Genomic DNA, 20,368 nt, shown 5'->3' on the forward strand with positions numbered 1-20,368 from the left:
TATTTAACGTCAATATCAATGAAATGTTGTATGCATATATATCATATGTATATGCATGGATATATTTATATCATCCATGTGTATGTATAGTATAAAAATTTACATAATTTCATTATTAGTAAGTTAGACCGTTCGATCATTTATTAAATATATTAAATATTATCAATATGTTACGTCCTTCATACTCATACGTATAGAGAAATATCGTACTTTATCGTTTAAGGTGGATATTCATAATCATATATACGTATAGAGAAATATCACATCGAATAATTTGGTGCAACTTTTATGATTAAACTTTTATGATTAAAGATATGAGCATAATTCAACAACAAAACAATGGACATAAATGTGTATGGGTATATATATATATATATGTATGGGTAGAATATGTCTAAACTAATATGGTTTCTATATTATCCACTGGGATCTTAATTTTTCTTTAAAGGAAAGTATATATCTAAAAGAATATTGCCTCTTGGGGAAAATCAAAGGAGAAAGTAAAGATTTTGATATTTCTAATTGCCTTAAAGAATAAAATAAAAGGAGAAAAGAAATTGATATTGTGTTGCATAAAAAGGAATAAGAAACCTAACTATAATAACTATAATGCTTGGTCCAATAATATGAGTGACACTGTCACAAAGGCAATTATAGGCAACTAGGCATGCCATGGGAAGCACTATCATCCATCAAGCCCCAATTTTAAAAACATTAATATCCTTCCACCCTATATTTTCATCACATTACCAAAATTTATCATAACGTCAAATTTTATGTATCTAAATATTATCTATTTTCTATATGTTCTCTCCCCATGTATTTTCTTAAAAAATAGTTCTATTTTAGAGTTTAAATTGATATTATATAAATATTTTATTACTTTTAAAATTAATTATGAATCGGGTAGGAGAATAACAATTTCCTTTTTCTCTTCTCTAGCTCTCCCGCCTACCCAAATTATTAAAATCAAATGTTCATCTTTATTTGTAAGTTTGAAATATATAAAAGACCTAAGATAAAATTTAATTGGAGAGAATAAAAATAGAGAGGCTCTAATGTATGACAATCATGCTCTAATATACCATGTTAAATCATGGATATTAATTTAATATTTATATATCCAACATTGGATGAAAGTGAAAAAAAAAAAAGTCATTCTATTCTGACCTAATCTCTCCTTATGCCTTTCACTCACCTCATATCTTATTTAATTTTATGGGTTTTAAACTTCCTTTCATATGATACTATTTTATTGGATTTATACCATTACAAGATAAACAAAAAAGTGACAAACATGTCAATTATATAAAGCAATAATTAAGAAACCTAAAGGTACTTATTTTTATAAATATTATATAACAAAATATAGATGAATATGCTTATCTCTCAATCATGTGCATATTATTTATGTATCTCGTAGGACTACTCATGCTTTTGGTCGAAATTTGTGGTATTAAAAAAAGATGAAAATTTAGAGAAAAAATTAAAGTGAAGTTTTCTTATTTTTATAATTTTACTTTTGTTATTTTATTTATTTATTACTAAATATTGAAGTTTTTGGTATTGGTATTTCCATGAAAGTGAAGAACCAAAAGGCATACATAAATAATGAAAATGCAAGGATAGTTGATATAGTCTATAACATCAATAGAAGGTCAAAATTTTGAAAGGTGGGATAAACATGATGTTGGCCCAAAAATTAAATAATAAAAAAAAAATAGTTGATTTGATTTCTTATCGATTAGTTGTTTTATTTGTCATTTTTACGCCATTATTGCTCGATTTCAGTTATATGTGAGGAGAGAAGATGGATGGGAGCCAATTCAAAACAATAATTAGTCATATATTCATCTTTTGTTTTCTGTACCTATATTAATTGATGAATAAAGTTAAGATCAGTTAAAAGTACACATTAACATTAAACTATTAAAAATATAAAATCTAAAATGGAATTTGACTAGAAATTGAAAAGAAATATTAATGTTTCAAGAACATGTATATTAATAAATCATATCATTCAATATTGATTATTTACTATATAAAACAATTTATTATTGTAAATATAATCGAACTTATGTGAGATTAGAAGGCTCAAAACTCCACAAATTAAAAAATATACTTCAACTGTAGGTCTATTCAAATTCTAAAATAATCCAAGATGCTTTTAAACATTTAATTTTGCGTTTAATAGATTGTTAAGCTTAATTTTGTATCATATAAAAATTGATGGAGGTTTATTATTGATAAGATATTTAGTTTTGTATTTATAAATATTTGATTTATTTTATGTGAAATAAAATTAAGAAAGGAAATTAAAAAAGAAAAGAGAAATAAAATAATAAAAGGAGTTCAGAAATCAAGACAGGGATTTAAACTTTTTAATTATTAAATAAAGAAAACAAACTACGAAGAAGAAGAAAAAAAAAAACAAGGGGGAAGGAAGGGACAAATCATGCAGCCGCATTTGTAATGGTTTGAGCAAAGAGAAAAAAAAGAGACAGAAAGAGAGAGAGAGAGAGAGAGCGGCTAATAGTATTCTTCATTCATTCATTCATTTGATTTGATTTGATTTGATTTGATTTTTTGATCGAATCACACAGACTCTTCTCTCTAAGCCTCTAACGAAAAACACAAAGATTCCATCATCATCCTCTCTAAATTTCTCAATCTCAATCCCATGGATTCCTCCTTCTTCCTCCCGCTCCTTCCTGCTGTAATTTATTGGTATGTTACTGCCCCTTTAATTTCCTCCATTTCTCTTTCTTTTCTTCTTCTTCTTCTACTTCGCTTTCACGGTTTATTTATCCTTCCAGATTTCATGTTTCCAGGTCCTTATTTGTTCCTTTTTCCTCCTAATGTCGTCGATTCACTATGCCTTCCGATTCTTTATCTGAAGGTAATCTCCTTAATCCTTTTCCTTTTTGTTATCATCGGCTTTTGTTTTGTTAGTTTTTTTTTTTTTTTTTTTTTTTAGATTCTTAATTTTGCCTCTTACTTCTGCTGGAATCGGAAATTGTTCTTGTTGTACTCCGCGTCTGGACCTTGTGGTAGTGAGCTTTTATTTTTTGATGAATTGCGTCTATCTGTGGGTTTTGTAGGCGTTCGTTCATGTGGAATTTTTGAGACCACATTTAGTAATATGGTTTGCTCTTCGGAAATTTTTGCCGCTAGTGCTTGATTTTTTGGATTATAATTTTGTATGTGTGTGTGTCAATAGCTGATGGACGTATAGCCTGGATGATCTATTCGAGTTATCCAATTATCCGTGTATTTTCGCTTCTTGGAAGATTAATTTGGCACAGGAGTTTATTTGCATGAGATGTGAGAACTGTTCTTTGTGTTTAATTGCACTGTTGGTTTTCAATCATAGGAGGTTTTTGGAAGGATATAAACGGGTGTACGTTTTGGAATCAACCTGACCTAATTGAACCATGTAGTACTTTTAGGCTGGGCAAACTTCAGGTTGTTCGAGTCATTTGTACAAATGATTTCAGATAACAGTGTAAATTGTAGTATTTTAAGGAAATGTGTATATGTTTTCTCAAAAGTTGGTGTGAAACTTTATTTTATTGAATATATTGATCCATAGATTTGAAGCAATTATTTCCTGGAAGATGTTTGAGTTAGAAAGACCTGTAAAAGTTATCGAGTGGAAATTTGAAAAATCATATATATGTAATTTGATCGTAAGTGAAACAATTGTCTTTATTTTATACATTTAAATCGATATGATTCTCCCCAAACTAGTTTTACTAATCCATGCATGTTCATCTTATTTATGAAGTCAAACCCAATCTGACTCAACTTAAACAGGACGGCACTGGTACCTTTTTGACGTTTGATTTTCTGTTTTGTTTTTTCTTAACTTTGATGTGCATCCTCGTCTTCTATTTTGGTATTTAGGAGCTGCTCTCGAACCATTAAAATCCAGTATGATGAGTCTGGAGAAGAAAAGGAATTTGGTCTATGAAATATCAGATCAGCCACATGCTCCTGAACTGCTTCAGTCCTGGAGTCGACAAGAGATTTTAGAGATCCTGTGTGCAGAGATGGGAAAAGAGAGGAAATATACTGGATTAACAAAACTAAAAATAATTGAGAACCTTCTGAAAATTGTTGGTAAAAAGAAATCAGGGTCAACTGAGGATGTAACAGACCTCGACAATCAGTCTTCTCCTTGTCCTTCTCCAAATATTTCCAAACGGCAAAGAAAAATTGATCAGCCAGCACGGCTTCCTGTTCCTGTAAACAATAGTCCAATCAGTAACACTAGGACTGACTCAAATATTGCAGTGTACTGCAGAAATTCGGCATGCAAAGCTAACATAAATCAAGATGATAAATTTTGCAAGAGGTGTTCATGCTGCATCTGTTATCAGTATGATGATAATAAGGATCCTAGTCTGTGGTTAAGTTGCAGCTCTGACCCACCATTTCAAAGCACTTCATGTCGTATGTCATGCCATCTTGAATGTGCACTGAAGCATGAAAAATCTGGGATTTCTAGAGGACAGCAAACTGGGATTGAAGGGACTTTCTGTTGTGTATCTTGTGGAAAAGTCAATGACTTGATTGGGTAATTACTCCGACCTTTATATCTGGTTCATTGAATTTGAAAGGATTTCGAAAGGTTTGTTTCTTATTTATCTTTAATTTCTTGATTTTTTTTTTTTGAAAACATCAATCGATTTTTATTGAGTTGAATCTAGTAAAGTAATTTGCATTTTAACTGCCTCGGATGCTAATCATTTTCATTCATCCTAAGGCCGTGAATCTGCCATCATGTGGAGCTTTCGAAATATCCATGGTGCTGTTATGACGAAGCTAAAACTTAATATTTTTTCTTATCAAATAGTAAACAAAATTATTTTAAAGAAAATATATTTTAATCGTGTAGGAAACTATCAGAAAATATATATATATTTTTCTAAAAAATATTTGTATTGCTTCTGGAATAAAATTTTTGAGGCAAGTAAATACGTCTTTATGGATTGAATCAAATAGGATAGCAAACCTTCTGGGGTAGTAAAGTTTGTTAAAGTTTTCTCTTTTCTAATTATTTGGACCTCAGACGTGTGATTCTCTTTATCTTGAAGAATGAAGTTGCTGCTGATTGTTGCTTCGTTTCTCTTACTGTCGAAGATTCAAGTTAAGAATTTAATTACGTTTTGTCCATAATGTATTAGAAGTTGACTAAGTTTAGGCCACTATTCCTACATACTTGCAACCTTGCAGGCAGTAATGGAGTTTCACCTCACTGAGGTAATATCTAACGTCAATCATGATAACTTTTCAAACATTTAGTGTCTTAAACTCATTTTTTTTTATTATAGCACACCAATTGGTATAAAAAGTCCTCTCCTCAAAGACCGGCCAATCCAAATCAAATGGAGATTGCTAAAAGAGATCAATAATTGGACCGAATTAAAAAGAACAGGAATAAAATTTTTAAAGGTTGCATAATTTTAGAGTTAGAAAATAGCTAGGATGCTGTATGTCTCGCATTCGTCTAAACATCCTTTCATCCATCGATTTTCTTCTTCCCATCCCCATTTTGTAATTTTTCCAACTGATAAATTCATAGAGGGTCAAATTTCTACACTAAAAATTCTAGACATGCAGTGATTGAAGATGAATGCTCTGCATTGCTTTGCAAAAGACAATACTTGTCTGTGGCCATGAGAGGTCCCGGATATTTCAATACCATAAATTGCGGACTGCATTCGACTCTCTTGAATCTTTGTTCTTTACCATAACATGAATGACTCTCAGATTAAAATTTTTAGGTGTTGGAGAAAACAATTGATGAAGGCAAAGGAAACAAGACGGGTGGCTATCCTGTGTTACCGCATCTCTTTAAGCAAAAAGCTTTTGAGTGAAGATGAAAAGTTTCAAGACGTTTATCAGATTGTGGATGAGGCTGTGAAGAAACTTGAAGCTGAGGTGGGTCCTTTGGCTGGTGTACCAGTCGGTACGGGCAGAGGAATAGTGAACAGGCTTTCTTCAGGACCAGAGGTTCAGAAACTCTGCTCGTTAGCCATCGATTCGCTCGACACCCTGCTCTCCACAAAGATCTTACATCACTTGCCCAGTTCCATGATACAAGGTAATCCACTTTATGTAAGGCTCCTAACTTTTTTACTCATCTCAAATTTCTTTACTACGTTTATGGAATACCCTCTATATGGCCAGTTGGCGTAAGTCTAAAAGTAATTTGATCATGTAAGACAATATTTGAATGGGTTGCCGATATATTTAATAACTATCTTCCACGTACAAGAGAACTAATTAAGATATATATTACAGATGGCATTTGTGTTTTACTGTGCAGTGTTTCACTAAAAATTATTAAGAGAGTAAAATAGTACAGTAAAAGTTACCTGCCTTTGTCAATCTTGCAGATACTAATTTGGTAGCTACAAACTTCTTAAGGTTCGAAGATGTTGATGCAACATACGTTGCAGTGGTTGTGGGTACTGAAGATGTTTCTTGTGGAGAAACCATTGGTTACAGGCTATGGCATCGAAAGGCAGGCGAAACAGATTACCCTATCGAGCCAACTTGCACCTTGTCTCAACCAAATTTGAGGTTTGTCGTCCGAGGACTAACCCCATCTTCAGAGTACTATTTCAAAGCCATTTCCTTTGATGGGACAGGCGATTTGGGGACATGTGAAGTTCAAGTCTCAACTGCTATTCCTCGGGAGGATGACGCAAGTTGCTTGGTGATTGAAAGAAGTCAGAGTCCTGTGACCAACTTCAGTGAGCTCTCTAATCCTTCTTCCGTAGAAGATGAAACTAACAATATAGTGCCCTGTAGTGACCAGACCGATAGTCAAACAGGGAGCTTTCTTTCTTATTGCAAGGAGTCTAACAAGATTATCACTACTAACCAGTCTGAGGATAGAATAAACTGCACAGATGTCAGTGGAATAGGAACAGCTAAAGATTCTGTTTCGTCGTTGGATGAGGAACACGTTACAAGAAAAAGTAGCATGCTTCCTGATCCCAATGTTTCAAAACTTGAAGACAGGCATTCTTCTCAAGTCCAAATCATTGAAGGTACAACAAGCATGAACAAGGGCTCGAATTCTGCCATTCAACAAGGAACTAAATCCACACCATTTGTAAGCAGCTCCGAGGCTGGATTGCCAGTTACTCCTTGCAAAATGGAAATACTCAAGGATGTTCTCGGAAGGAGTGGCCGATCGAAGTCCAGCACCAAGGATCGAGATGATAAGGGATCTGGAGGAGAGGAACTCCGAAATGGCAGCACATCTAAGAAGAGAAATGCAGAGAGACAAGATGTAGATTGTACTGCAAACGGTATTTCGGATAAGGATTTCGAGTATTATGTAAAGTTGATTAGATGGCTAGAATGCGAAGGACACATAGAGAAGAACTTCAGACAAAAATTCTTAACTTGGTATAGCTTGAGAGCGACAACACAAGAAGTTAGGATAGTGAAGGCCTTTGTTGATAACTTCATTGAAGATCCATCAGCTCTTGCCGAGCAACTTGTGGATACGTTTTCGGAATGCATTTCAAGCAAGAAAACATGTGCTGTGCCTTCTGGATTTTGTATGAAGCTTTGGCATTGATCAATCATCTCGAAAACCAACAAATTTAACAAGTCCTAGATTGGGAATTCTATGAATCAGTCGTTAGGCATTCTTTAGATACCTTTTTTCTTCTCTATTTAAACTGTCATCAATTGAATTGGGCATCATCTAAGCTTTATTTAGCATTCTTGTGATGATAATATGTCATCCACATTCGCCATTTTAAACACTTGGAACAGATTTGTAGATGAGTATGATTTTAACATTCTTACTTACTCATTGATACCATTTAGTAATTAATTTATTAAACTTGTCTTTGGAGTTTTGAATATCCCTTCTCTATGTGAAGATCATTCATTTACTTCCTTAACCATGTTATTCATGTTACCTCCGAGTTAAGAGTTAGAGTTCTTACCATCGCTTATCTTCGAAGACAAAATAAAGCTTAAAAGATTGATCCTTACTGAGGTGGAAAAATCTCAAATAACTCTCAATATGTTTGAACAAATCATCTGAAATCAGAGAACAATTTTGAGTAGTTATCATTTACTTTCCTTCTTCCCTCTCCTTTTTTTCATTCTTTCATATACTTGTGTATGCCAAATTTGTCTTTTCCATCGTTTGTTTGCTAACGTTATGCTCGTGTGTCTTTCAAACTAACATTTTGTTGTAATCCTATGCTCTCCTAGTTTGATTGCTTGTGGATGTGAGTTAGTTCAACTTCTAAAATAGACCTCTCAAACAGTCTCTTGGAAACTTTTCTCAATGCTTAATAATAATAAAAACTAATAAATAAATCTAAGGTGAAGTTTGTGTAAAACAGATTCTAAAAATGGAAAAGATAGTGCCCATCTTTGGATGCAACAAACCCTCACATTCCAAGTGATTTCGTTTATCTTTTTCCCATTTTTCCCCCTTAATGAAAGATCAAGTTCCAAGTGAAATAAAGATTGCAAGAACTAAATAAATAAACAAAAAATATAAATAAATAAAAAACGTCATCCAAAGCAACTAATAGGCTTTATAACGGCTTTTGCATTGCATGGCTTTCGCAGCAGTGATGGCAATTGCTTGGTGTAACTGATTGTAAATTTTCTGTGTTCGCACGTTAGCCGGCCTTTGTGAAAAGCTCTAATCTCAAGTTTGGAGGAACCAAATCCAATTCAATTGATCTAAGCACTATCCATTTTTTACTGAAAACAAATAAGCAACATAGAAAATTCTCCAATTTCTACAATAGCCAAAAATATCCCTCGTTCTTCGAGTATCAATTAACTCAACTCGACTCGAATTCTAAGGTTTCATGAATATATATTACATACAAACAATACTGTGCCCAAAGACTTCCATCTGGCCTCTCCAGCAAAGTCAAGCAAACCAAAATCCTGCAGAAACCAAAAACAGGTTCAATTAGTGTCATTGAACGGACATGAGTAAATGATAATATTACTAAATAAAAGAAAGGAACTAGCTTGACATGAAATAAAGAGTACATAAAAATAACTTTTTATTATAAGGAACCCAGCACTGATAAAATACTAGAATAAACTTCAATCTAGAAGAATGCGACGATAAACAGACACCCACACAGATGTTTATGCTGTTAGTTACTTTTTTTCGGGATAAAGAAACATTTCATTGATAAATGAAATCAACGGAAAACTTCAAAGCACCTAAAGGTTATTGCAGGAGTGTTTGCAATTGGCAACTAAAAAGGATTATGTTTAAATGGGTGCTTAAAGGATCTACACACAAACTCTTGAATCACTCACAAACTATATGGGTGAGTTTTAATTTCAGAAACCAGATGGAAGTCTTTGGAACTCACAATCACAAGGCGGACCCCTAAGAACTCACAATCACAAGGCGTCCCCTAAGATAGGGGAGGATTTGAAATCCGAATCAAGCTATATCAAAACTTCAGGTTAAGCAGGAAACACATTCAGTAACAAGATTTTATTACCAGAATATGCGAGCACATTGCAATAGCCTGGTCTGCATTTATCTCCCACCGCTCAATGATATCTCAGGAAGAATGTCAGTCTTGGTTGCTACACTGAAGCACGGGAGAGCTATACTCAGTTTCATTATTTTACCATCTTTGTAAGTTTCAGGCAACAGCTCCTAAATCTTTTCTTTGTTTTAATGAAAAACTAAATCATATTTTCATATATCAGCAAGTCTGAATATATTCCTAAATTCATCACTTGTGAACTTTCATCAACTGTTGGCTCAAATAACATAAACAAACTATCTCACACAAGAAATTCGCATGCCCAGCTACCATACACATAAGCTCAATATTTTGATACAAAAAGCCCCGGCCCTATAACACATCCGAAGAAGTACATCACAACGTTTCCTCAACTGGATTAAGAATTTTACAATTATAACTTCAAAAACTAAATGCCAAAAATACGTTCAACAAAATTTTGGGTCCTTCAAGTTCTCTTTGATAATACTAGGCAGAGTATGACCTTCAACCATTGTACAAAAAAAATGGTGGCAATGAAGTTCTAACTGTTTGGTGATATTTAGAAATGTGTGAAAAGTTCATACCTCTAACGTTAAGTAACTACTAACTACTGGTAACATTAGTCTAAAACCCATCTTAAACAGATGAAATTGACAAAGAAATTAGTGTTCTCTCTAAGGAGCATTTTCAGGAGTAAAGATGTCAAATACTTTAGTCAGATCCTCAACAATGACGAGATACTCATCTACCCCATTGAACATCTAGAATACTATAAGTGACTAGGAACTGGAGCATAAAAACACAGTGCACAATGAATTAACATTAATCGGACTACTAAAACCGAATGTCAGGAAGAAGACAGCATTCTAATCTTTGTACAAATACAAAAAACACTCTTGTTGCAGTTGTTGCTCAAACCTTAGGAAGAAGGCAGTGGACTAAGCTATTCAATTGTTGCAACAGTTTAATACGGCGGAGCTAAGAAATCCCAATAACAGTTCAATAGACTAACCTCAGTGACCTAGCCAAATATATTAGCTACCGGCTGCGCTCGGCCGGCAACGGCCTGTTGAACCCTCCACGACGATTCATGTACTGCCTAGGCTGCCTCTTGGTAACTACCCTAACGCCACTCACATCAGCACCTGGGACAGGTTTGCCCTTGGTCGAATCGAAACCCACGGGAATACCTAATTTCTTCATCATCTCCATTTCATCTTCATCAGCCATGGCCTCCTCCACTACTTCTCCGCCACCAACGTTGTCTTTATTATTCTTCTGCTTGTGCTGCTCTTTCGCAATGCCATCAACAAAGTCAGAAACTGCTTTCTGCCGCTCCTTTTCGTCATCCGCAGTCAAATCCCGGCGATGACGCTTCCGAGCATGATCTGGGGAAGGAGAACGATGGCGGCGGCGAGATGGCCGGTCCTCGGGAGTACGAGAAAGAGACCGCGACCGGTGCCGGTCCGGCGAGCGGGTGCGAGAGCGGCGGGATCTTGAGCGGTCGGGAGTGAGTGACCTTTTACTCCGGCCACGCTCCCTTTCACGGTCACGATCGTCCTGATCCCTACGGCGTTCCCGGTCCCGATCACGTTCACGGTGGTCACGATCTTCTCGATCCCTACGCCGGTCACGTTCCCGATGGTCACGGTCTCGCTCCCGGTCTTTGTATCTATCACGGTCCCGATCTTTATCTCTGTCGCGGCCTCTATCTCTGTCTCGTTCACGGTCGACCATAGCGGATTTGTAAGAATTTCCGATTCCGTAAGCTCAGAGTGAAGCAAACGAATTACCTATCGGATTTGGGGCTTTGCAATTGAGCGGGAAAAGCCCTTGTGTTTCTTTAAAATTACGGAAGTAACCCTTCGGTTTTAGAATGAATGAATGTCGAAATGGGCTTCTCGTGAAGACACAATGGGGTTTTCACTTTGTTTATCGGCTTTTAATTGGGCTTTTATTTTGATCATATGAATGGGCCTTGGAATTCGCCAGATCCGTTTGTTTGGGCCGTAACAATCCATCATACAACTTCAGTAACATGGCTATTTTTGTCTAAATTATCTACCTTTCTTCTCCTTTTTAATTCAAAACCACCAAGTTTATAAGGTTATAGGAGTTACATCAATGTTTAGTTTAGATCAAATATGTCTAGATTTTTTTTTATATGTGGTGCATAAATGTTTTTAGTTTAAACTTAAAAGAAGTTTACATTTGGAGGTAAACTTAAAAGTTATTAAGTCAAAGTCAACCAAAACTTAATTCAACCAGTACATGTATATACTTGAGTTTAGAGATCTCGAGTTCAAATTCTTCCACCTTTAATTTGCACTATAAAAAAAAATGATAAGATGTGGTCTTGGTAACTTAAAAAGTTTGAGTTTTTCTTGTGGTTATCTTTGTTTGCTTAACTACTTTCTAATTAGGTATAAATGTTCCCAAAATTTTAACACTACATGTAAGCATTGTATTCAAGGTAGACAAAATATAATATTCTTGCTTCATACAAATAACAAAATTACAATATACCTTCACATTACAATATACTTTCACATTAGTGGAATGTATGAGTGCACAAAATGAGGGAAAATTTAGGTTATCAAGGGATTCCGGGCTTTTTATGGCGTCTTATGTCAAATGATAGATTAGGGTTTATTATGCATGTATGTTGGTATTGGAAATCCAATCAAAGTACTACATTGACTAAATAGGACGATGCTTGATTAGAAGTATATAAATTAGGAGGATAACTTCTCTAGTTATGAGACCAAGGTAAACCAAGAGAAAGTATACTTGAAATGGACAATATCACATTATTTGTAACAAATGATATATAACATAACAATAGCCCCTAACATATAGTCTTGTTAGTCTTGTTGGTAGAATTTTTGGGTGTTGAACAAAAGAAGTTGAAAAGATGCATGTTTTTTAAAAGGTCATCGCATTTAAACACTTTTATATTTAAAAATTATATACATATATGCTTAAATTGTTTCTATCAACATTAAATTAACGTCCAAAGTTTTTTTTTTCTAATTTTATTATATGATTAGTAGAGTTGATTGTTAAAGTTAGTCGTTGAAAATGATTGACGTGGCTATCACCATAGGTGATCATTGAAGGTGACAGTTGTGCAAAGTGTTGCATGTAATCTTTATTGGAGCTTGTCGTAAGAGCATGAAATAAGGAGTGAGGTAGTAAAAGCAGTCAACTATATGGTTGTAGATGAAGTTGGGTTTGGAAGTGGTCGTTGGAGCATGCTATCAACAATTAGTAAGAGTTGGTCGATGAATGAAGACATTGGAAACATTAAATAGAAAGAAAGAAAGATAAAATTTGTTCACAACTGCATAAACTCCAATTGATGGATCAAACAACATTGTCCTAGATTAAAGTTCCAACTCAACTCTACAAATAATCTATAATGCTCTTTTAACCAATAGACAATCATATACTTAGGCTTTAGACTTTCGTAAAACAAGCTTTTAAAAAATCACCATAGATTGACTTAGTGATAAAAGTCACAAATACAGATTGAATCCTAGGTAGAAATCGACAAAAAGAAAAAGGGTATTAATTAATTGATTATAAAAAGAAAAAGAAAAATGTATGATTGAAAATAGTAGGGGTAGGTTTAAATGAATGAAACAATTAGAATAGAAAAAAGTAATTGTATTGAAGATTGTATGCATGTATAGATAGATATATAAGCATGCGTACACCGAGAATCGGGAAAAGAAGCGAAGCTCAACCTCAACCTCAACCTCCCCCTACCCCATCTCCCACATGCATACCTTTTTCCTCCTCATATTTCTTGGGACCAAACCCAATCAAACTTACCTTTTTCCATACCCTAAACAAACCCTCCCTTATACTTTTTTTTTTTTTTTTACTTTAGTTTAGCTAATTAAACTAATAATCTATGTTTTTGAAGTTTTCTAGGAACATTTGTGCTTTTTAGTCAAATTATAACTTTGACTAATGTCTTTCATGTCATTGCTAAACAAGAACTTGGAAACATCGATCTTCTTTAAACATGAAAACCTTGTATAAATACACAAAGATGTGTATTATCTTTGACCGTTGGTATTAAAACATTCTAAAATATGTAAAGTGAATAACTTTATATTACAGTAGAAATATGGAGACTATAATTTTCTATTGATATTGAACAAGAAAACGACGGATATGCATTAGAATGTTTTACGACTAATTAAGGTCAAAACTCTTGATCTTATTAAGTAAATGATTAAGTCGATTTACAAGAGAAATAAAGAGAGGGAAAAAAAAAAGTGAGGATGCATGTGTGTGATGAGCTCGTGAAAAAATGAGAAAGAAAAAAGGTTGTCACTTCCCCTTTTGTTGATGTGTTGAAATTAGGTGTGTGTATGTATAAATTAATTAGTAGCATTCATTTTAAAAGGGTGAAAGGCTACTTTTATCTTTGTTGGTTGTTGAGAAAAACATCCCTTTCTCAACCTTTCTATCATATTCATCCTATATATTACTTGTAACTTTCATTTTTAGTTTTGAGCTTTTTTTTTTCTTATATATTAATTAGGTCTTTCTCAAAATAAAATAAATATAAACGAGAGTGGACGTACATCTTTGTTAATTTCAATATAACATGGTGTTAAAATGGTTTGGAGTAGAATTTCATAGCTTCCAAACATATATAACAGTAAATTTGTTAAAAATATTTACAAATATAACAAAATATCATAATTTATCTATAATTAATAGATCGCGATAGATTAATCTACCATACATGAACCGTAACGTTTGACTATAGTTGGAAGAAAAAAAAATCTATATAAAATTCTCTAATCAATATTTTTATTTTTGGAATTTTTTAAGTGAAGTTGGGTGTTTTTACAAAAATGAATTGAATTTAATACTTCCATTCATCTTTTTCATAAAAAGACATTGAAATAGGAACCCTATTTTAAGGATCTAAAACAATTTGTTAATGTTTCTCAAAATGAGAATCATCCATGTGATGATGTGAGTAAATAATGGTCAAAAAGGGTTCATTTCCAAATTTCCAAGTTTAGTCTTAAATCTAAAACTATGGAACCATATGGCCTCATCTCATTCTCATTTATCTACTTAATATTTTTTCATTCAATGTTGTACATAATATCATGATTTTAAAAACTTATAAAAGTTTAGTTAATTCCGAATAAAATTTAACTTGCAAAAGATATATAGATATATGTCTTCTCCAAAATAACATTTGAACTAGATAGAGTTATGCTATTTATATTTCTTTTTGTGTTATTTAAGTATTGGAAACTTTATTTTATTGATAATTAATTTATATTTCTTTTTCATCTTATAACGTCGTAAACGTAACTTAATTATTAAGAATTGAATGAAATGACGTAACTTGATTTGAGTGATATAAGGTAACTTGATGAGATTAAAATTGAAAAACGTACACGATTCAAAATTGAATTAAATTTTAGAATTAGATAAATTGAAAAATTTTGTTGAAAAAAATTATTATGATTTTAATTTAAATCCAACAAAATGATTGTTTTTGTTTCTTTTTCACACAAGACGTAGGAGGAGAGAAATTTGAACATACAATCCAAAAAGAAAAAGGTGTATATTAAATTTCATTTTTCTCATACTATCAATAAAAATATAGCCTAACAATCTGAATTGATTCACATCTTAAGCTTAACTCAATTAATTAAATTACATATTTATTTTTATATAAAAATAATGCACCAATCTATTCCACATAATGTATTTTCTAATATATTATCCCTTCTCACTCACTCACTCAATCACTCTCTTTTTCTTTATTTTAATATTCATTCTTCTATTTAAAATGAAATTGTGAGAAGTTTAAATTTTTAGTAAATACTATGTGTATGAACATTCTTAATTTTACATAAATGCTAATGAAAATAGCAATCATACCATGTGTTTTAAAAAATTATGAAAACAAAAAAGTTTAAAACCATATATTTAAATTATTAAATATAGATTAAAATTAAAGAATTAATCTATTAAAGGTATCATCTTATTAATTATTTTGTTATAGTTAGTTGGTTTTTCTACAACAATGTAACGAAAATATGGATACTTTTTATACTATGTGTATTTTATTTGGAGTTGAAAGTTTTTGGCTCGATCTCATCTCAAATAATACTTTGGGATAAATACTAATTACTTTAAAAATATAAAAAGAAAAGCTAAATAATATCATAATTAAGAACATAAAAAAAAAAAAGAAAACAGGTGTAGCACAAGAGACAAAGGCAATCATCTGTCTACAAAGTTGATTGTAAAAACAAAATGAAAACAATGGAAAGTCTCACACGTGCTCACTCTCAAACTCTTTCATCAACTACGACACACATTACATAACACCACAATACATATACACATCCACTCTTTTCTTCTTCTTAAATTCTTCATTTTTCTCAACCCCCCAACTCACACAACAGAAGTAACCCACCCCCATTCTCATTATCCTTTCTTTTTCTTCTTCTTCTTCTTCTTCTTCTTTCTTTCTTTGCATGAACTCTCGCATTTCTCTTCAAACTCCACAAAAAATGAAGTACATAAGAACCAACAGCTTCAAACGCCTCTTCTCTCTAAAGCGACGTAGTTTAGGAGACGATTCTCCAAACCCAGATGCTTCTCCTAACACAGATTCTATTGTTTCTCATCATTCTCCAAGACCCTTTTGGAAATGCTTCTCTTTTCAACAAGTTTTTGAAGCCACTGATGGATTCAGCTCAGGTACGCCCATAAAAGAAAAGGTTTTTCTTTTTCTTTTTCTTTTTCTGCTCTGTTTTTGGGGTTTTTGACTCTGTTTTTTGTTGTGGGTTTTAGAGAACTTAGTTGGAAAAGGAGGGTATGCAGAAGTTTATAGAGGCATTTTAAATGATGGTGAAGAAATTGCTGTGAAAAGACTTACAAAAACCTCCATTGATGAAAGGAAAGAGAAGGAGTTTCTTACAGAAATTGGGACAATAGGACATGTTCAACATCCGAATGTTTTATCTCTCTTAGGTTGCTGTATTGACAATGGTCTTTATCTCATTTTCCATTTCTCTTCAAGAGGTTCTGTTGCTTCTCTTCTTCATGGTAGGCAATTTTGTTTCTAAACAACCCCATTTGAAATTTTTTGTTTCCCATTTGTTAAATGAGCTTAAAATTTTGAAATTACTGTTTTTTCAGATGATAATATGTGTCCAATTGATTGGAAAACAAGGTTCAAGATAGCAATTGGAACAGCCAGAGGACTTCATTATTTACACAAAGACTGTCAGAGAAGGATTATTCATAGAGATATTAAGTCTTCAAATATTCTCTTGACTGCAGATTTTGAACCTCTGGTTTGTCATTCTCATCAATTGTTGTTGTCTGAATGTTTATTGCAATGTTTTTACTTATGAAATCTGATGTGTTTCTTGCTTTTTGGTTTCCTTAGATTTCAGATTTTGGGTTAGCTAAATGGCTCCCAACTCAATGGTCTCATCACTCCATTGCTCCGATTGAAGGGACTTTTGGGTAATTTAGCAGCTAACTTTGACTTTTTTAGATCAAATTAATAAGAAAAAAATGATCTTTTTTTTTTTAATAAAAGGGTTTTGAATTTTGATCATTGTAGGCACTTGGCTCCAGAATACTATATGCATGGGATTGTAGATGAGAAAACAGACGTTTTTGCTTTTGGAGTGTTTCTTTTAGAAGTAATCTCTGGAAGAAAGCCTGTTGATGGGTCTCACCAAAGCTTACACAGCTGGGTATGCCAAATTATTTTTATCAAATATATATTTGATATTTCCATTTTTATGTTTGTTGTCTTCTGGATTCCAGTTTTCATTATATGTATAAATATATATATTATAAGTTCATCTTCAAGAAAGAACAATCATTTCCTTGGCTTGTTTCGTAATCAAACTTTCAGTAAAGAAAATGGTCATTGGTTGTTAGTCTTACTACATTTCTTCTTCGATTTGCAAATGGTTGGCGATCGTTTTTCGTTTTCGAGAATATCCCTTCTCTTCTTTTAGATCAGTGGCTGGTTTCTTCAAGAGTGAATCTATATAAAGTTGTTGCTAATTTGACATGTCGGTAATGTGGTTGTGTTGCTATAGTCTGACACTAATTCTAAAACAAACACAGGCCAAACCAATTTTGAACCGGGGAGAGTATGAAAAGCTGGTAGATCCACGACTGGGGTCAGCCTACGACGTTACGCAGTTGAAAAGATTTTCCCTTGCTGCTTCATTATGCATTCGGGAGTCTTCGATATGGCGACCCACCATGACCGAGGTAGCTAACTCTTTCCTTGCATCTATTATCAACTTCTTATGAAATCAATTGATCCTTACAAGAATAATCTATATAATTGCAAGCTTGTCCTTTTTGTATTATAGTCATAAAGCTTTCTAATCATGCCACTTAAATCATCATCCATCCTTCTCTAAATAATGTCGAAATCCCTATATTATATATCCTTCCAGTAGAGGAGTAGTTAGAGGTTAGAATTGGAATTTCTCTTTTGGACTCTTATAGATTGCTTTTTTAAAAAAAAAAAATTATGTAGTGAATTATATAGATTCCTATATGGAAATATTCTTCAATATTGATAGTAGTTTTTGGAAGTTTTGATCTTGAAAGTCACAGCCTTCACAGTAGAAGTCAAGAAAAATGGATTCCTTGTAGTGATGATTTTGAAGAAATATCAATTGAGCAGTTTTAAATAGAAATGAAATTAGTAATGTTTCAACTATCCTACCTAACTTGAATTTCTAAGCTAGAAAAGAAAAAGAAAATAGCTTAATAAAAGAATGCTTAAATTCACATTAATGAAAGTTCTGATCTTGACTTTCTCTCAAATTCTCTCTCTTTCAACTGTTCATTAGTAAATGTGATCCCCAAACAGGTCAAGAGAAGAAACCGAACAATGCGCTTTTTGCTAGGCTAGTTGTAGTTTCGAGAGTTTCGTAGATTGATATCATAGCAAATTGAAAAGTAATAGACCTTTTTGGGTGGCTGCACGAGCATAGGTGAAGCTTAAAAGAACGATGTGTTTTTTCATATTGGCAGGTACTCAACATTATGGAGGATCGGTATGTCGATACCGAGAGGTGGAAAATGCCAGAGGAAGAAGCAGAAGCGAAGGATGAATTCTGGGGATTTGAGGACTTGGAATATGAATGGGACAGTTCTTTCTCTATTCAATCCCCATAATTATTCAATGTAGGCCAGAATTGAAAGTCTTGAAGTTTGATTAAACAATGTCCAAACCACACAATAGAGACAGTAAATTGTGTACATATGAAGGTAGATTGAACTACTAATAATGCATATCTTCTATTTATTAAAAAATGAAAAGGAAAAAAAAAAGTTGGGCACCTGCCATTGCCAACTTGTTCTGCCATGTAATGTATTATTTAGATTCCAACTAGGACCAAACATCTCACACCAAATGGTTAATTTTGATGAATCTCTTTGTGTGAATACGTGGAGTGAAAGATTTAAACCTATAATCGATGACAAAAAATTCATACCATTAATACTTTTTGATCTTTGGAAACTGAACCTCTTAGAAATCATTGAAATGGATAAACGAAAACAACAAATTTGTGGATGAAGATGAGGGCTTTCAGGCATTTAAGTCGAATAATAATTGAGGGGTGGGGTTCAAGAAACAAACAAGTACACTTTTCATATAATTGATTTGTTCTTCCCCCATGATCCACAATAGCTGGCTGAATTCTGCACATTAAAAGCTAAAAAAAAAATTCCATTTCTACGTCAAACTGTCAAAACCACAATTACACATTTGAACTTCTAATTATAAGAATTGAAACCCCAAACACTCAAAGTTGAAAATCCAATGGTAACTACAACCATTCTTTACGATTTCTCTTTCTTTTTCTTTACAATTTTTGTATACAAATCCAAAAAGAAAAGATATCAAATTGTGATGTACTGTTAATCCTGTGAGCAGGTTATAGGGCCCTACTTTACACAATTTAAGAATTGTAAATTTGTTTGCTTCTTTCTACATGAGATGGTGTCATGATTTTCTCTATTTTTCTAATTCATTATATAATTTTTATTTTATCTAGCTTGTACCTAAATCAAATATATTATTATTATAACCAATTAAATTCTAAGACCTATTATTTCAAATTTGGATCATATTAATGTTTAATTAAGTTTCTTTCTCAGTACTACTTGATATTATTATATTATTTTTGGTAAATCAATTAACATATTCATTGAATTATTGACCCATAATAGCATAATTTAAAATTTCTCAAATTATACTAATACTATCCTTACTAATCATATCCTAAGCAACAAACTTAGTTATGGATTTTGAAAAAATAATACAAACCAAATTCACCATGACCCATCTCATTCAATTTTCTAGCTGATACCATTTTTTTTTTTCAACTCCATAATTAACTAAAATTAAATTGGGATGTCAAAATCAAAACTGACCCAGTTGATGTTAAATCATCAAAATTAATTAATTAAAATGTGTCAAAATTAAGAGTGTGATGGATTACCAAATGTACCTACATATAGAGACTTCTCACATATATAAAATAAGGAAATTAATTAAAATGATGGCTATAGAAAAAAGAATTAAATAATATTTTGATACCGATAGTTTTAGTTTTGGTTTATTTTCGTCTATGTATTATCAAAATGTTTATTTTGTTTTTTGTACGGCTTTCAAAAAGTAACCATTTCGATTCATTGATTTTCGTTTTTTTTTTTGTTTTTTTTTCAAAATGATCAAAATAGTTGTTTTTTTTAAGTTCAAGCACTACAACAAGTTGAGG

General features: G+C 32.7%; 3 protein-coding genes across 6 annotated transcripts; 2 read left to right on the forward strand and 1 right to left on the reverse strand.

Annotated features, from left to right (window-relative positions):
* Window positions 1-2,427: 2,427 nt before the first annotated feature.
* Window positions 2,428-7,895, forward strand: LOC101220456 (VIN3-like protein 2). 2 transcript variants are annotated; one of them, XM_011658557.2, is made up of 5 exons: window positions 2,428-2,727; window positions 2,832-2,899; window positions 3,907-4,579; window positions 5,790-6,109; window positions 6,405-7,895. In XM_011658557.2, exons 2-5 carry the CDS (start codon window positions 2,875-2,877, stop codon window positions 7,601-7,603), a joined length of 2,217 nt encoding a protein of 738 aa, XP_011656859.1. In that variant the 5' UTR covers window positions 2,428-2,727; window positions 2,832-2,874; the 3' UTR covers window positions 7,604-7,895. The 2 variants fall into 2 exon arrangements, with proteins under 2 accessions (XP_011656859.1, XP_011656862.1); XM_011658560.2 differs by having other exon boundaries at window positions 2,433-2,727; window positions 2,817-2,899.
* Window positions 7,896-8,706: 811 nt separating this feature from the next.
* Window positions 8,707-11,350, reverse strand: LOC101220695 (U4/U6.U5 small nuclear ribonucleoprotein 27 kDa protein). Of its 3 annotated transcripts, none has more exons than XR_004214133.1 (3): window positions 10,552-11,350; window positions 9,528-9,615; window positions 8,707-8,949 (listed from the first exon to the last, which is right to left on the reverse strand). XR_004214133.1 is itself a non-coding variant. In XM_004146274.3 (2 exons), the coding sequence occupies exon 1, from the start codon at window positions 11,274-11,276 to the stop codon at window positions 10,578-10,580; it is 699 nt and encodes a 232-aa protein (XP_004146322.1). In that variant the 5' UTR covers window positions 11,277-11,344; the 3' UTR covers window positions 8,707-8,949; window positions 10,552-10,577. The 3 variants fall into 3 exon arrangements, 1 of the variants encoding a protein (XP_004146322.1); XR_969728.2 differs by having other exon boundaries at window positions 9,528-9,620; window positions 10,552-11,348; XM_004146274.3 differs by lacking the exon at window positions 9,528-9,615 and having other exon boundaries at window positions 10,552-11,344.
* A 4,520-nt stretch (window positions 11,351-15,870) lies between these two features.
* On the forward strand, window positions 15,871-19,028 carry LOC101221079 (probable receptor-like serine/threonine-protein kinase At5g57670). The gene is made up of 7 exons (XM_004146276.3): window positions 15,871-16,295; window positions 16,389-16,643; window positions 16,737-16,894; window positions 16,990-17,069; window positions 17,170-17,305; window positions 17,688-17,837; window positions 18,615-19,028. Exons 1-7 carry the CDS (start codon window positions 16,070-16,072, stop codon window positions 18,756-18,758), a joined length of 1,149 nt encoding a protein of 382 aa, XP_004146324.1. The 5' UTR covers window positions 15,871-16,069; the 3' UTR covers window positions 18,759-19,028.
* The last annotated feature ends 1,340 nt before the right edge of the window (window positions 19,029-20,368 follow it).

Source organism: Cucumis sativus, chromosome 1 (assembly GCF_000004075.3).
Source record: "Cucumis sativus cultivar 9930 chromosome 1, Cucumber_9930_V3, whole genome shotgun sequence".
NCBI lineage: Eukaryota > Viridiplantae > Streptophyta > Magnoliopsida > Cucurbitales > Cucurbitaceae > Cucumis > Cucumis sativus.

Bases quoted from the DNA above. Each gene is read 5' to 3' on its own strand.
- LOC101220456 (XM_011658557.2), top strand. From the start codon at position 2,875: ATGCCTTCCGATTCTTTATCTGAAG. The intron at 2,900-3,906 runs GTAATCTCCTTA...TTTGGTATTTAG, and splicing joins TTCCGATTCTTTATCTGAAG to GAGCTGCTCTCGAACCATTA. The intron at 6,110-6,404 runs GTAATCCACTTT...TCAATCTTGCAG, and splicing joins GCCCAGTTCCATGATACAAG to ATACTAATTTGGTAGCTACA.
- LOC101220695 (XM_004146274.3), bottom strand. From the start codon at position 11,276: ATGGTCGACCGTGAACGAGACAGAGATAGAGGCCGCGACAGAGATAAA.
- LOC101221079 (XM_004146276.3), top strand. From the start codon at position 16,070: ATGAACTCTCGCATTTCTCTTCAAACTCCACAAAAAATGAAGTACATA. The intron at 16,644-16,736 runs GTAGGCAATTTT...CTGTTTTTTCAG, and splicing joins TGTTGCTTCTCTTCTTCATG to ATGATAATATGTGTCCAATT. The intron at 17,838-18,614 runs GTAGCTAACTCT...TCATATTGGCAG, and splicing joins GGCGACCCACCATGACCGAG to GTACTCAACATTATGGAGGA.